At 44.1% G+C, this 13,842-nt stretch overlaps 1 protein-coding gene across 2 annotated transcripts in view; it reads left to right on the top strand.

Moving 5' to 3' along the window:
- Nucleotides 1–12,046: 12,046 nt before the first annotated feature.
- The window catches only part of cacnb2a (calcium channel, voltage-dependent, beta 2a), a 46,572-nt gene continuing 44,776 nt past the window's right edge, over nucleotides 12,047–13,842 (top strand). For both annotated transcript variants that reach the window (XM_067399974.1, XM_067399973.1), the window contains exon 1: nucleotides 12,047–12,153. In XM_067399974.1, the coding sequence (XP_067256075.1) occupies nucleotides 12,109–12,153 (45 nt within the window). In that variant the 5' untranslated portion in view covers nucleotides 12,047–12,108. The remainder of the gene's footprint in view (nucleotides 12,154–13,842) is intronic.

Genomic DNA, 13,842 nt, shown 5'->3' on the forward strand with positions numbered 1-13,842 from the left:
GAGCACTGAAAAGCCGTTTTTACGGCTGGTAAGAGTGAGCGCCTTCAAAGAGAGAGAGAGAGCACACGACAGGCTGCACACAATCCCTGTCTGTGTTGCGGTGACCGTTCCCCTGCGTGCTTCAGCACTTCTAAAAGAGTAAAGTCCCTGAAAGAGCTTACACAAGTAGATTCGCGTCTTTTTAAAGATGACATCCTACTTGTGTTTCTGGATGCGGTCGTTCCTGTCCTCACTGACGGCCACGATCACTGTTTCACATGTCTGGGCGCGTGCTGAAACGATGTTCGTGGGTGTTCATGTTTTCATATGAGAACATGATCACGTCGACACGCCGGTCATGACTCTTCTTTCTCCGGGAAGCTTGAGTCCCCTCTGTTGTTGGCCAGCTGCCGTTTGTGTGTAAAAGCACAGCCGCGGGTCTGCCCAACACTCTGGGAGACCGTGCAGATCAACGAGAGCAAACCTCTCACTCCTCTGCGTGTCGTGTGCCGTCGAGCTGCCGGGCTGCAGCGCGGGTTGTCACAGCAACCCAGCGCTCGCTCGGCGCCGGTTCCCTTGCATAATCTCCACCGACCGTCTGCTAGCCGCCTCACGTCACAGAACTCAGATAATTCACAGCACATAGAAACACTTTCACCTAGATATTATCACATAGAGACTGTGTCTGTACCTCGAACTAGTAAATACAAAAAACTTCCAAAACCTTTTAAGGGTAAAAATTTAATTGATGTTCAAAAAATGAAAATCACAGATAAATCAGATAAACAAATGATAAAGCTTGGGTTACTGAATATTAGATCTATTTCTTCAAAAGCACTTATTGTAAATGAAATTATCACAGACAATAAACTAGACTTGCTGTGTTTGACAGAAACCTGGCTAAAACCAGACGATTACATTACTTTAAATGAATCTAGTCCTCAAGGTTATGATTATCGACACAATCCTCGACAGAAAGGCAAAGGGGGAGGTGTTGCTGTAATTTATAGTAATATATTCAGAATCATTCAAAAGAATTTCAAATATAATTCCTTTGAAGTGATGGTGCTTTATGTAACATTATGTAAGTTGACATTTGTGCTGGCTACTGTATACAGGCCACCAGGGCACCATACTGACTTTATCAAAGAATTTGCTGAGTTTCTATCAGAGTTAGTACTGGCTGCGGATAAAGTCCTTGTTGTTGGTGATTTTAATATCCATGTAGATAATAATAAAGACGCATTTGGATTGGCATTTGCAGATATTTTAAACTCTATTGGAGTTAAACAACACGTGTCAGGACCCACTCATTGTCGTAATCATACCCTAGATCTAATACTGTCGTATGGAATAGATATTGATGCTGTTGAAATTCTACAGCAGAGCGATGATATATCAGATCATTATTTAGTCTCGTGTATAATACAATTAGCCAAGGCTACAAAACCACCACCCAGCCATAAATATTGTAGAAAAATCACGTCTGCCACTAAAGATTGCTTTATAAATAATCTCCCCGAGCAGTTTCATCGCCTTAGTATACCTGACAACATAGAAGAACTCGATGCTGCAACAGAAACTATTGGCTCTCTCTTTTCCAGCACATTAGATGCGGTCGCTCCTTTACGTCTAAAGAAGATTAAGGAAACTAATCCAACGCCGTGGTATGATGAGCACACTCGGGCTCTAAAACGAGCTGTTAGAAAAGCTGAACGTAGTTGGAAGAAAACAAAACTAGAAGTTTTTCGCCTTTCGTGGAAAGAAAAAATGATTGAGTACAGAACAGCCATAAGAAATGCTAGATCTACTTATTTTTCAAATCTCTTAATAGAAAACAAACATAATCCTAGGTATTTATTTGACACAGTGGCTAAATTAACTAGAAACAGAGATTCAACTGCTGACGTTTCCATAGAGCACAGCAGTAATGACTTTATGAACTTCTTTACTTGCAAGATTGATAATATTAGAGAAAAATTATAAACATGCAACCGTCTACAGTTTCTCTTCAGACAGTGCACTGTAGTGTCCCTGAGGTAAAACTAGAATCATTCGCCGCTATAGGAGAGGAAGAATTATCTAAACTTATCAAATCATCAAAATCAACGACATGTATGTTAGACCCAATGCCGATTAAACTACTGAAAGAAATGCTTCCAGAGGTCGTAGGTCCACTTCTTGATATAATTAATTCATCTTTAACACTAGGACACGTGCCAAAAACCTTTAAGCAGGCTATTATCAAACCTCTTATTAAAAAACCTCAACTAGATCCGAGAGATATAGTAAATTACAGGCCAATCTCGAATCTACCTTTTCTGTCAAAGATACTAGAAAAGGCAGTTTCAACACAACTGTGTTCCTTTTTAGAAAGAAATGGAATCTGTGAGGATTTCCAGTCAGGATTTAGACCATACCATAGTACTGAGACTGCTCTCGTTAGAGTTACAAACGATCTACTCCTATCATCCGATCGTGGCTGTATTTCTCTATTAGTGTTATTAGATCTCAGTGCTGCTTTTGACACTATCGATCATAACATTCTTTTAAAAAGACTTGAAAACTATATTGGCATTAGTGGAATTGCTTTGGCATGGTTCAAATCATACTTATCTGACCGTTATCAGTCTGTGGTAGTTAATGAAGAGATGTCGTATCGATCACAGGTTAAATATGGGGTACCACAAGGCTCAGTATTAGGACCGTTGCTTTTCACTCTGTACATGCTGCCCTTAGGAGAGATAATTAGGAAGCATGGTGTTAGTTTTCACTGCTACGCTGACGATACTCAGCTCTATATTTCCTCGCGCCCTGACGAAACCTACAAATTCACAAAACTAACAGAATGCATAGCTGACATTAAAAACTGGATGACAAGAAATTTCTTATTATTAAATTCAGAAAAAACTGATTTCCTAATCTTTGGACCAAAAACTTCCTCACGAAAAAACCTTGAATACTCTCTAACACTTGACGGGTGCTCCATTAAACCTTCGTCCTCAGTTAGGAACCTGGGTGTGCTCTTTGATACCAATCTTTCATTTGAAAGTCATGTTTCTAGTATCTGTAAAACCGCCTTCTTCCATCTAAAAAATATATCTAAATTACGACATATGCTCTCAATGACAAATGCGGAACAGTTGGTTCATGCATTCATGACCTCAAGACTAGATTATTGTAACGCTCTACTGGGTGGTTGTTCTGCTCGGCTTTTAAACAAACTACAGTTGGTTCAAAATGCGGCAGCCATAGTTCTTACTAGAACCAGAAAGTATGACCATATTAGCCCAGTTCTGTCAACATTACATTGGCTCCCTATTAAACATCGTATAGATTTTAAAATCTTGCTACTTACTTATAAAGCTCTAAATGGTTTAGCTCCCCAGTACCTAAGTGAGCTCTTAATGCATTATAGTCCTTCACGTTTATTGTGATCTCAGAATTTAGGCCAGTTGATAATACCCAGAATATCAAAATCAACTGAAGGCGGCAGATCATTTTCCTATTTAGCACCTAAACTCTGGAACAATCTTCCTAGCATTGTTCGGGAAGCAGACACACTCTGTCAGTTTAAATCTAGACTAAAAACACATCTCTTTGCTCTTGCATACACATAACACATTATCAATACATTAACATTTTTCAAATCCGTTAAAGGATTGTTACGCTGCAATAATTAGGTCGGCCGGAACCGAGAACATTTCCTATAACACTAGATATACCTGTACATCAGAACAAGAATGGCATCTACGCTAATATCTGTCTCTCTGCTTATCCTGAGGTTTGCCGGGTGCTGGATCCAGGCCGTATCCAGGTCAGATGGAGAACCTGCGTCTGGACCTGACTACAACGTAGCCCAGGATCCCCGTATCCGCTTACATATATTTATATATAATCGATTTTTAATCTCTATAATAAAAATGTACAATTCAGATTTTGATCTCCATATACATTTACATATATATATCTTCCAAGGGGTTTTTTCCCTCCTAGGACTTTTTCCCAGTGCTAGCACGCTGGGTTTTTCTCCTAGGGGGTTTTCCACCCCTGGAAGTCAGCCGACATTGGCTTAATGTAGCACCATCTTGTATATGTTACATATTACCACGCTTGTTTGTACAGTTTTAACCACTTCCCTTTTTTTCTGTGCTTCTAATATGTAAAGCTGCTTTGAAACAATTACCAATTGTAAAAGCGCTATATAAATAAATTTGACTTGACTTGACTTGATTGTAGCGCCCTCTCTGGTGCACCAGAAGAGGTCTACTTTGCTGATATGGCTTGGGTGACATGAGGTTGAGGGGTTCCTTCGGGGAACCAACCCCCTAGGGCCCCTCCCTCTCTAGCGCATTGCAAGCTGTGCAGTTTCTGGATTGGATTGCTGGTCCTTCTCATAGGGGAACCTAGCATTTCATTCAGAGCTCCAGCTGAGGGACAGACGCCGATTGCAGCATCGGAGAGAGTGCTGTTATGCTCTGGAAATGAAGGTGACGCTGCCCACTGTAATGGTGTGTGCTTATGCTGACTCAGATTTGGAGTTTACAGCCATGCTTTCCTGGGTCTTCCAGATGTGCATGGAAAACTTGGCAGTATGGGGGTATATTGGTGCCATAAATATGGAATGCCAAAAGTGCCAAAATCTGCATATGTTTTTCCTCTCTCACTACCCTCTTGGATGGGGTGGCTGTACACAGACCACACCCACCCTGCATGTGAGGCCAAGGCACTCTTTTTGCATGAGGGTAGTTCTGTGCTGGGGTTGAGCTGTGCTTGTTGACTAACCGTGATCAAAGTCATGGCGCAGGCCCTCAGCCAGACGATGTCCACCTCAGTGGTCCAGAAGTGCCCCCTGGCTTACCTTGTGAGGTGTGAGAGGTTGTCAAGCTAAATGCTTTCTCAATGCTCCCATCTTACGAGGTGGCCTTTTCGGTGACACTGTCGAGGACTGAGCCCAGCGGTTCTCCTCAGTTAGTAGCGGATCGGGGAGCTTCCCATGACAAACCATTGAGTTCCTCTTGGGCCGTCCCTCAGTCTGCTCGTCGCCAAGGGTGTCGTCCACTGCAAGAAACTCCGGCCCAGCAGGCTCTGCTGTGTCCAGTGTGGGGAGATGACGCCTCCCATCTCTGCAGCTATTTAAGTGGTTCTTGAGAATCACCCCTGAGACGGGCGACCCAGAGATGGGTGGGGCTGCTCTTCCACCCCTGGAGGAGGGCCGGGTGGTAAATCCTTTTATTGGGTTTGTTTCTGTTCCGCCACTGACCCAAGAGGCAGCGGAACCCAAATTTAAAAGAGCAGTTCCTCCATTTCTAGGTCTGAAGAGGGTTTGGAGAGCAGTGGGAGGAGAAAAACCTCACCACTCTCATCCCCCTCTTCTGTCGCCAGCGGACAGCAGCGAGCAGCCAAAGCCTCGACTGCTCCCTCTGTCCATCCATGGAGCCAGGTAAGTGTTGCCTAGCACACTGTGATGCCGCTTCGGGCCGCCTCACAAAGAGAGCCCCCCGAGCCTGCTGCTGCGGGTACACCGGTGGTCCCTTTGGTCCCGCTTGTACGGTCTCTGCGAGCCTGGTTAGCGCTCCCCAGTCCGTCTCGCTGGCTCCTTCGGACCATCAGGTTCGGCTTTGCGATTCAGTTCGCCCGGCATCCTCCCCAAGTTCAGGGACGTCCTCTTCACTAAAGTGAAAGATGTCGTTGCCCCTGTCTTGCGTGTGGAGATCGCAGTCCTACTGGCGGAGGATGCGATAGAGCCGGTCCCTCCAGCCGATTTGAGGTCGGGGTTCTACAGCCCCTACTTCATTGTACCCAAGAAAAGCGGCGGGTTACGACCGATCTTGGACCTGCGAGTTTTGAATCGGAGCCTCCACAAGCTACCGTTCAAAATGCTCACACAGAAATGCATTTTCGAGTGCATCCGTCCCCGAGATTGGTTTGCAGCGATCGACCTGAAGGACGCGTACTTCCACGTTTCGATTCTTCCGTGACACAGGCCATTCCTGAGATTCTCGTTCGAAGGTCGAGTATATCAGTACAGAGTCCTACCCTTCGGGCTGGCCCTGTCTCCCCGCATCTTCACGAAAGTCGTGGAGGGAGCCCTCGTTCCCATGAGAGAACAGGGTGTTCGCATTCTCAACTATCTAGACGACTGGCTCATTCTAGCACAGTCTCGGGATCGGTTGTGCGAACACAGGGACTTGGTGCTCAGTCACCTCAGCCAGTTGGGTCTTCAGGTCAACTGGGAAAAGAGCAAACTCTCCCCTGTGCAGAGGATCTCTTTTCTCGGTATGGAGCTGGATTCGGTCGAACAGATAGCACGCCTCACAGAGGAATGTGGTCAGTCGGTGTTGAACTGCCTGAATACGTTCAATGGCAGGACAGCAGTCCCACTGAAATTCTTTCAGAGGCTCCTGGGGCATATGGCGGCCGCGGCGGCAGTAACCCCGCTCGGTCTGCTTCATACGAGACTGCTTCAATACTGGCTTCACGGCCGAGTCCCGAGATGGGCGTGGCAACGCGGCACGTTCCGGGTGCCAATCACTCAGGAGTGCCGCCAAGCCTTCAGTCCGTGGTCGGACCCTTTGTTTCTCCAGGCAGGAGTGCCCCTAGAACAAGTGTCCCAGCATGCTGTGGTATTCACAGATGCTTCTGCCACCGGCTGGGGTACCACGTACAACGGGCATGCAGTGTCAGGGGTTTGGACGGGACCCCATCTGCATTGGCACATCAATCGCCTCGAGTTGCTAGCAGTACGTCTTGCTATGAGCCGCCTCAAAGGGCCGCCACAGGGCAAGCATGTACTGGTCCGTACGGACAACACTGCGACCGTTGCGTACATCAACCGTCAAGGTGGTCTACGCTCCCGTCGCATGTCGCAACTCGCCCCCCATCTCCTCCTCTGGAGTCAGAAGCGTCTGAGGTCGCTTCGTGCCATTCTTGTCCCTGGTGTTCAAGCCATGTGGCCGACGAGCTATCACGAGCTAAGCTGCCAGGCGAGTGGCAACTCCACCCCCAGGTGGTCCAGCTAATCTGGAGAGAGTTTGGAGAGGCTCAGGAAGACCTGTTTGCCTCACCGGAAACCTCCCACTGCCAGTTGTTTTGCCCCCTGTCCGAGGGAACACTCGGGACAGATGCACTGGCACTCAACTGGCCCCGGGGCCTTCGCAAATATGCATTTCCCCCAGTGAGCCTACTTGCACAGACCCTGTGCAAAGTCAGGGAGGACGAGGAACAGGTCCTCTTAGTTGCGCCCTATTGGCCCAACCAGACCTGGATCCCAGAACTTTCACTCCTTGCGACAGCCCTCCCTGGCCCATTCCTCTGAGGAAGGACCTTCTTCTCAGAGACGGGGCACTCTTTGGCACCCGCGTCCAGACCTCTGGAAACTCCATGTCTAGTCCCTGGACGGGACACGGAGGTTCTAGGTGACTTACCCCCTGAGGTACTTAACACCATCACTTCAGCACGTGCACTGTCTACAAGACGTGCTTACGCCTCAAAGTGGAACCTGTTCGTCGAGTGGTGCTCTTCTCGCCGAGAAGACCCCTGAAGATGCTCGATCGGAGTCGTGCTTTCCTTCTTGCAGCAAGGGTTGGAGCGTAGGCTGTCCCCCTCCACCCTCAATGTCCATACTGCTGCTATCTCCGCTTACCACGACCACATAGATGGCAAATCTGTTGGTCAGCACGACCTGGTCGTCAGGTTCCTTAGGGGGGCGAGACGGTTAAATCCTCCTCGTCCCCCCTCCATACCCTCTTGGGACCTCGCTCTGGTGCTAAGAGCACTTCAGATTGCTCCCTTTGAGCCTTTGCAATCGGCAGACTTAAAGATTCTGTCTATGAAGACTTTGCTGCTGGTTGCATTGGCCTCCATCAAGAGGGTAGGGGACCTGCAGTCATTTTCGGTCGACGAATCGTGCCTGGAGTTCGGGCCGGGTGATAGCCACGTGGTACTAAGACCCCGGCCTAGCTATGTGCCCAAGGTTCCTACTACTCCCTTCAGGGACCAGGTGGTGAGCCTGCAAGCGCTGCCCTCGGAGGAGGCAGACCCAGCCCTGGCTTTACTCTGTCCAGTTCGCGCTTTGCGACTGTACATAGACAGAACCCAAAGCCTCAGGACCTCAGACCAGCTCTTTGTCTGTTATGGAGGCCAGCAGAAGGGAAAGGCTGTCTCCAAACAGAGGATGGCCCACTGGATAGTGGATGCCATCGCCTTGGCTTACCAAGCTCAGGGCGTGCCCTGCCCGCTCAGGTTGCATGCTCACTCCACGAGAGGCGTCGCATCCTCCTGGGTGCTGGCTCGTGGCGCCTCGCTGACAGACATTTGTGAGCTGCGGGCTGGGCGACACCTAACACGTTCGCTAGATACTATAGCCTTCGTGTCGAGCCGGTCTCCTCCCGTGTTCTCGCCACAGGTCAGAGGCATGGAGAGGCCCCGGCTTAGTGTCGGCTTGCTGCGCTACATGCGCTTCTTTTCTCCAGAGAGTCCCTACAAGGCAGACCCTGTCGAGTCCTCCAATATCACTTCGGCAGCCGACGTGGCGGAGCGTCTGGCGCCAGGCCTATACTCCGTTGTATCCTTGAGAACCTGGTTTAGGCTGGGTTCCATATGTGTGACCCTACGGGGATCCCATATGGTTGGTTCCACGGTTGCTCCTAAACAAAGCCTGTGTCTTTCCCTCTGGGAGAACCTACCCTTCATCGGGTTGGAGTCACCCCAGCTCTTCCATATGTAGCACAGCCCTACAGGGTTAGTCCATATGTACTTCTCCACATAACTCCTTCGGGGAAGGATGTGGCTTCCGCAGTGTTCCTTTCCCAGCGAAAGGGTACGCTTTCCCAGCGTTATCTAATAGTCTCACTGAATGGGTTTTGGGGAACAGCAGTGATCGACTCTCTCTGTGTTAGCCCTGTCCCACCATCCTCAGGCAAGGATGGTGGGACAGGTGGCTTACAACAGAGCGCTGGAAGGGGGCAGCTCCTGTGGCGCTTTGGTAGGGAATCCTATTCGTCAGTCTGTCCGACGTACGTCGAACGTGACCGACTGAATGGGAACGTCTCGGTTACAAAGGTAACCCTCGTTCCCTGAAGGAGGGAATGGAGACATACGTCCCGTCGCCACAGTTGCTGTACCCCGCTGATGCTGCCGCCTATCCGGTTCGGCTCCGAAGCGAAAACCTGAAGATGCAACGCACCTGCTGCTCATTATATATCCGCGCTGCGAGGTGAGCAGCTGATGCATATGATTGCATGTCAATGTGCACTGGCTCGTTTTAGTTACACTCGAAGTAGATTGGCCTCTCTAGCGAGATTCCTATTCGTCGGTCTGTCCGACGTATGTCTCCGTTCCCTCCTTCAGGGAACGAGGGTTACCTTTGTAACCGAGACATTATTAATTACCAAATGAAAATAACAGAAACCTCAGTTATCTCAGAACTTCTCAAAATGCGAACAGAACAACCAGCAAACAACAACAATAACAGACAGAGAACAACTGAAACTGAGGGTTATAAATACACAGGGAAACACTAGAGACTACACAAGAATACACATGTGTAACACATGAGGGCAAATTAAAAACCATGGCAACTAATGAACAGGGACCAAGGAAACAAGCGGTGCATCTCAATCAACTCCCTAGCTTCCTAGGTCATGAACCATTATATTGTGTACACAAATTCAGGCACTGGTAAGGACAGTAAGGTCCCTGGCTTACTAAACATTGGAACACTGTTGACTGTTTCCAGTGACATGACAATAGCCTCATTGTACAACAATACTAGTAGTATTTATGAACAACAGCAGAACTTATTACATATATATTTTAATGTTATTTAAACTACATTATGATAAATACTTTGCTTGTTACAAGCAAACAAATTATAAATGTTAGCTAGATTATGCTCATTACCTGTCTAGTAATGTATGTTTATGCGGACATATAATTAAATAATGCTTTGTATTTAAAAAAAAAAAAAAACATCTATCACGTGGCATTATGTGTAGTGTGTTGGCTCACATGATTTATGTTTCGCTCTTTAGAACTTCCATTAAGGGAACATAGTGAGTATCGATGCTTCCTGGTTTTCACGGTGCATGTGGGACATTTTAGTAACCAAACTTTTAAGTGCACTGGAAGGATTTTTGCGATCGAGACAGTCCTTAAAATAGCTGACTTCCTGATCAGTGCCCAGACTACTGAACTAAGGAGCTGATTGAGAAGCACCCATTAACTAACACAGGAAACTTAACAGGAAACAGTGCAACACCAACTCAGAATCCAACTCAAACAAAACTCAGATAACTTATAATGTTAGTAGGATATTTAGATCAAAAACATATAACTGATTAGAAATAATTGTCCGTTTTCTTTCATTATGTTTTGATGTATTTCATATGAAATACATATTATGCATTTGGAAGTTTTGGAAATTCTGCATGATGATAAACATTACAAAACATGTTCATTTAGGCCTGGTTTCACAGAGAGGGCTTATATTAAGCCAGGATTAGGCTTTAGTTCAATTAGGACATTTAAGTAGCTTTTATAAACATTCCTTAGGGGGAAACAAAACTTTATTGGTGTGCATCTTGAGTCAAAACAATGGCAATGACATACTTTAAAGATATGTCAGTACAAGTTGCTTTCATTTAAAACAGCTCAATAATGCATTTTAGTGTGAGGCTTAACCCTTTTCTGTGAAACCGGGGGGTAATTTAGTAAACTTAAGTTCAAGTATATTTTCCAAGTAAGTCAATATAGTACTAGTATTGCAAGTGTACTATTTCAATACTTCTTGGGACTAAATTAGTTCTATTTTAGTTAATAAAAGTATACTTATATATATAGTTTACAGCATACTTGCAATACAAAAGAAAAAAAAATGATGTAAACTATTACTGCTACACTTAAAGTACAGTTAATGGTATATTTTTATACACTAAAAGTGGGCCAATTTAGTTCCAAGAAATATTGAAATACACTTAAAGTAGTACTCTGATATTCATATACTTCAAATGCTAGAATATTTCACAAATAATAACAAAGAAATGGCAAATAACATTACATTAAACATATTTTAAGTAGAACAGTAGTGCTGAAAAAGTATTTTCTTGTGTCTAGTGTTTTATTTACAACTTCCAAAATGTTTTATTTTTTTTTAATAAAATGAACTTGAAGAATAATTTTTTGTAAGGTATACCCATACCTTGACCTCACGTTAAAACTCGGTCAGGCCATGTACAGTACAAAGTTCAAAATTACACTTTTATTCAAATACATTCCTAAAAATGTGGGTTTTTTTGTTTGTTTTTTTGGTTTTTGTTTTATTGCCATTGATGGTTCAATGAAGAAACTTTAACATCCATGGAATCTTTCCATTCCACAAAAGGTTTTATTGGAAAAGTGTTTTTTAGATTATTAAAATATTCTTTAAACAGAGAAAAGAAAAAGGGTTCTTTTAAGAACTGTTGACTGAAAGACTCTTTGGGAAACCCAGAATGGTTCTTCTATGGCATCTTTTGGAACCTTTATTTTTAAGATTGTAGCATCAACATGGCAGTAAGCTAAATATTATCTAACATCTATATCTTTGTATCTATTTATCTCTCTATGTAAAAAAAAAAATATAAAAAAAAAAAGTCTTAAGTTTCCATATTTAGAAACTTCTTATGAAAAACTTTTAATTTTCTAATTTCATAGTCAAAACAACATATGTATTCAAAATGATACATCCGAAACCTTAATGAATTATAGGGCTGCCACTTTATGTTAGTCACCCTGATTCGGATTGAATAATTTTTTACTAATCTTTAGTATGTGTGTGACTGCACATGTAGTTATGTGCATGTCTGAGAGAGCATGGGTTTGTGGGATGGACTGTCACGGTGGGGTTTTTTCTAGGCGTGGGAAAGAGAGAGAATTCTGGGTTTAGCAGACATGCTTTCGGGAGGAGAGAGAACGTAGACTAACAGACCATTCATTTTACTAGCACATATTTGAGCCCCTTCAAACTCAGCCCACAAGAGCGAGAGGAAACCGCTCTCCCCCTTTCTCTTACGAGGACTGTTTGTAGAGCAACTGGGTGGAGTAGTGCTCTCTGACACACACATATTGCACACACACACACACAGACAGATGTTCATAGACATGTACCTCTCAACCAGCGAGGAGTCTGATTTGGTGAGTCCCAAATATCAGTTTTAAGCTGCTTACACACAAGTTTTTGTCATTCTTTGTGATGTTCAACTTCCATTTTCTTCTCTTTTAAACAATGCACGTCTCTTTCTGGAATTTTCTAGGCTAGGATTTTGTGGGTGGGAATAACACATTTCCTGAAAGTTTCCTGAAGACTTTTTTCCACAGCCGTGCATTGATGTGTGAATGTGTTAAGAGACTGTAAAAGAGTCATTGCAAGATTGTCTTAACTACGTATGCGATGGGTTTTAACATCAAGTATGGAATGGCTTTTACAGGCCAAAGCACATAGACATACTGAACTTTAGATTTCTAAAGTACTGTCTGCAACTGCTTGGCATGATAACACTCAAGGAATAATAACCAGAAAATCCTCTATAATGCCTGGATCACTTTTTTGTACTTTTTCTTTGTTAAGACTAGTTCATACGCGATTCCTATTATGTTCAGCATAGGCTATATATATAAATATACAGTAGTATTATTACTTTTTAAGTTTACAATCAATAAGATACCTGCTTGATTAACAATACTTTAATGAAAAGATGCGGAAAATACCATTTAATGCAGTACATGAGTGCTCCATCTATCATAAAATTTGTGCATTTGTGGCATGTGTTTTTGTAGATGGATAGATGGAGAGAATTCTTGGTCAATTTAGCTAGTCTTTGTCTTGAGGACAAATAACTCTACATAACAAATGAAACAGCTTAAAGTGAATTTTTAAACAGCAAATTTAAAGTGTGCAAAAAAATGAAGATAAGTGAGAAAGAGAGACACAAATAACTTACACTACTAACTGCAAGCTTTAAACACTTTTAAATGCAAACAATTCACTAGATGATTACATAGTGACATTGTCCCAGTGTGTGTGTGTGTGTGTGTGTGTGTGTGAGGCTGTGTAAATCTTTGGGATTTAGTCGATATGTGTAATCATCCACATTGATGTGTGGTGTTCTAATTTAAAATGACAGTGGAACATGGTCGAATACATCAGAGTGAATTTGTGTGTGTTTCACGCTCTCTGTGACCTCTCAGAAAAAAAGTATGCTACATTGCCTGAGGAGCACAGCTGAGTCTATGTGATTGTTTGTGTGTGTGAGTGAGAGACAGAGACAATAAAAAAGGGATAAAATAATAAAACTTATGCCCGTTATACTTAGTTTTTTTACGTGTAAACTAGTGCACGTGCACAGTCGAAATCACGGCCTTATAGTTCACTCAACCCGTGTGTACACAGGCGTTCGACGTTTTGAGCAATCTCTCGGCACGAGTTGTAACCAATGTATATATTTGAAGAGTTCATTTGCAAAAACCGATAAACGCCATTTTTAAAAAAAATGAACTAAGTGCTGTGCATTATTCTCCATATATAGCACGTTCTGTACCCTAAATCCATTTTGTCAGAAGAGCCGGTTTTGCCCACTTTCAGGCATCGCAAGTTCACGTTTTACAGCAGAAGCCGACAAGCGCCCTTGTTTGTGTACAGACAGAAACCGATAAGTCCGTTTTAGCGAATCAGCGCGCAGTATTCAGGTCAGGTGACAAGGCTTCTAGTCACTTCAAAAAGACGCGCTAGCTGAGGAAAGTTTTATCAAAGCTCACTAAAAGTGATCGAGGATTTATGATTTCGACTCCTGTAAGTCCTTGTACACCATACACGACTTACATGCT

This window comes from Chanodichthys erythropterus, chromosome 11, assembly GCF_024489055.1.
Source record: "Chanodichthys erythropterus isolate Z2021 chromosome 11, ASM2448905v1, whole genome shotgun sequence".
Taxonomy (NCBI): Eukaryota; Metazoa; Chordata; class Actinopteri; order Cypriniformes; family Xenocyprididae; genus Chanodichthys; species Chanodichthys erythropterus.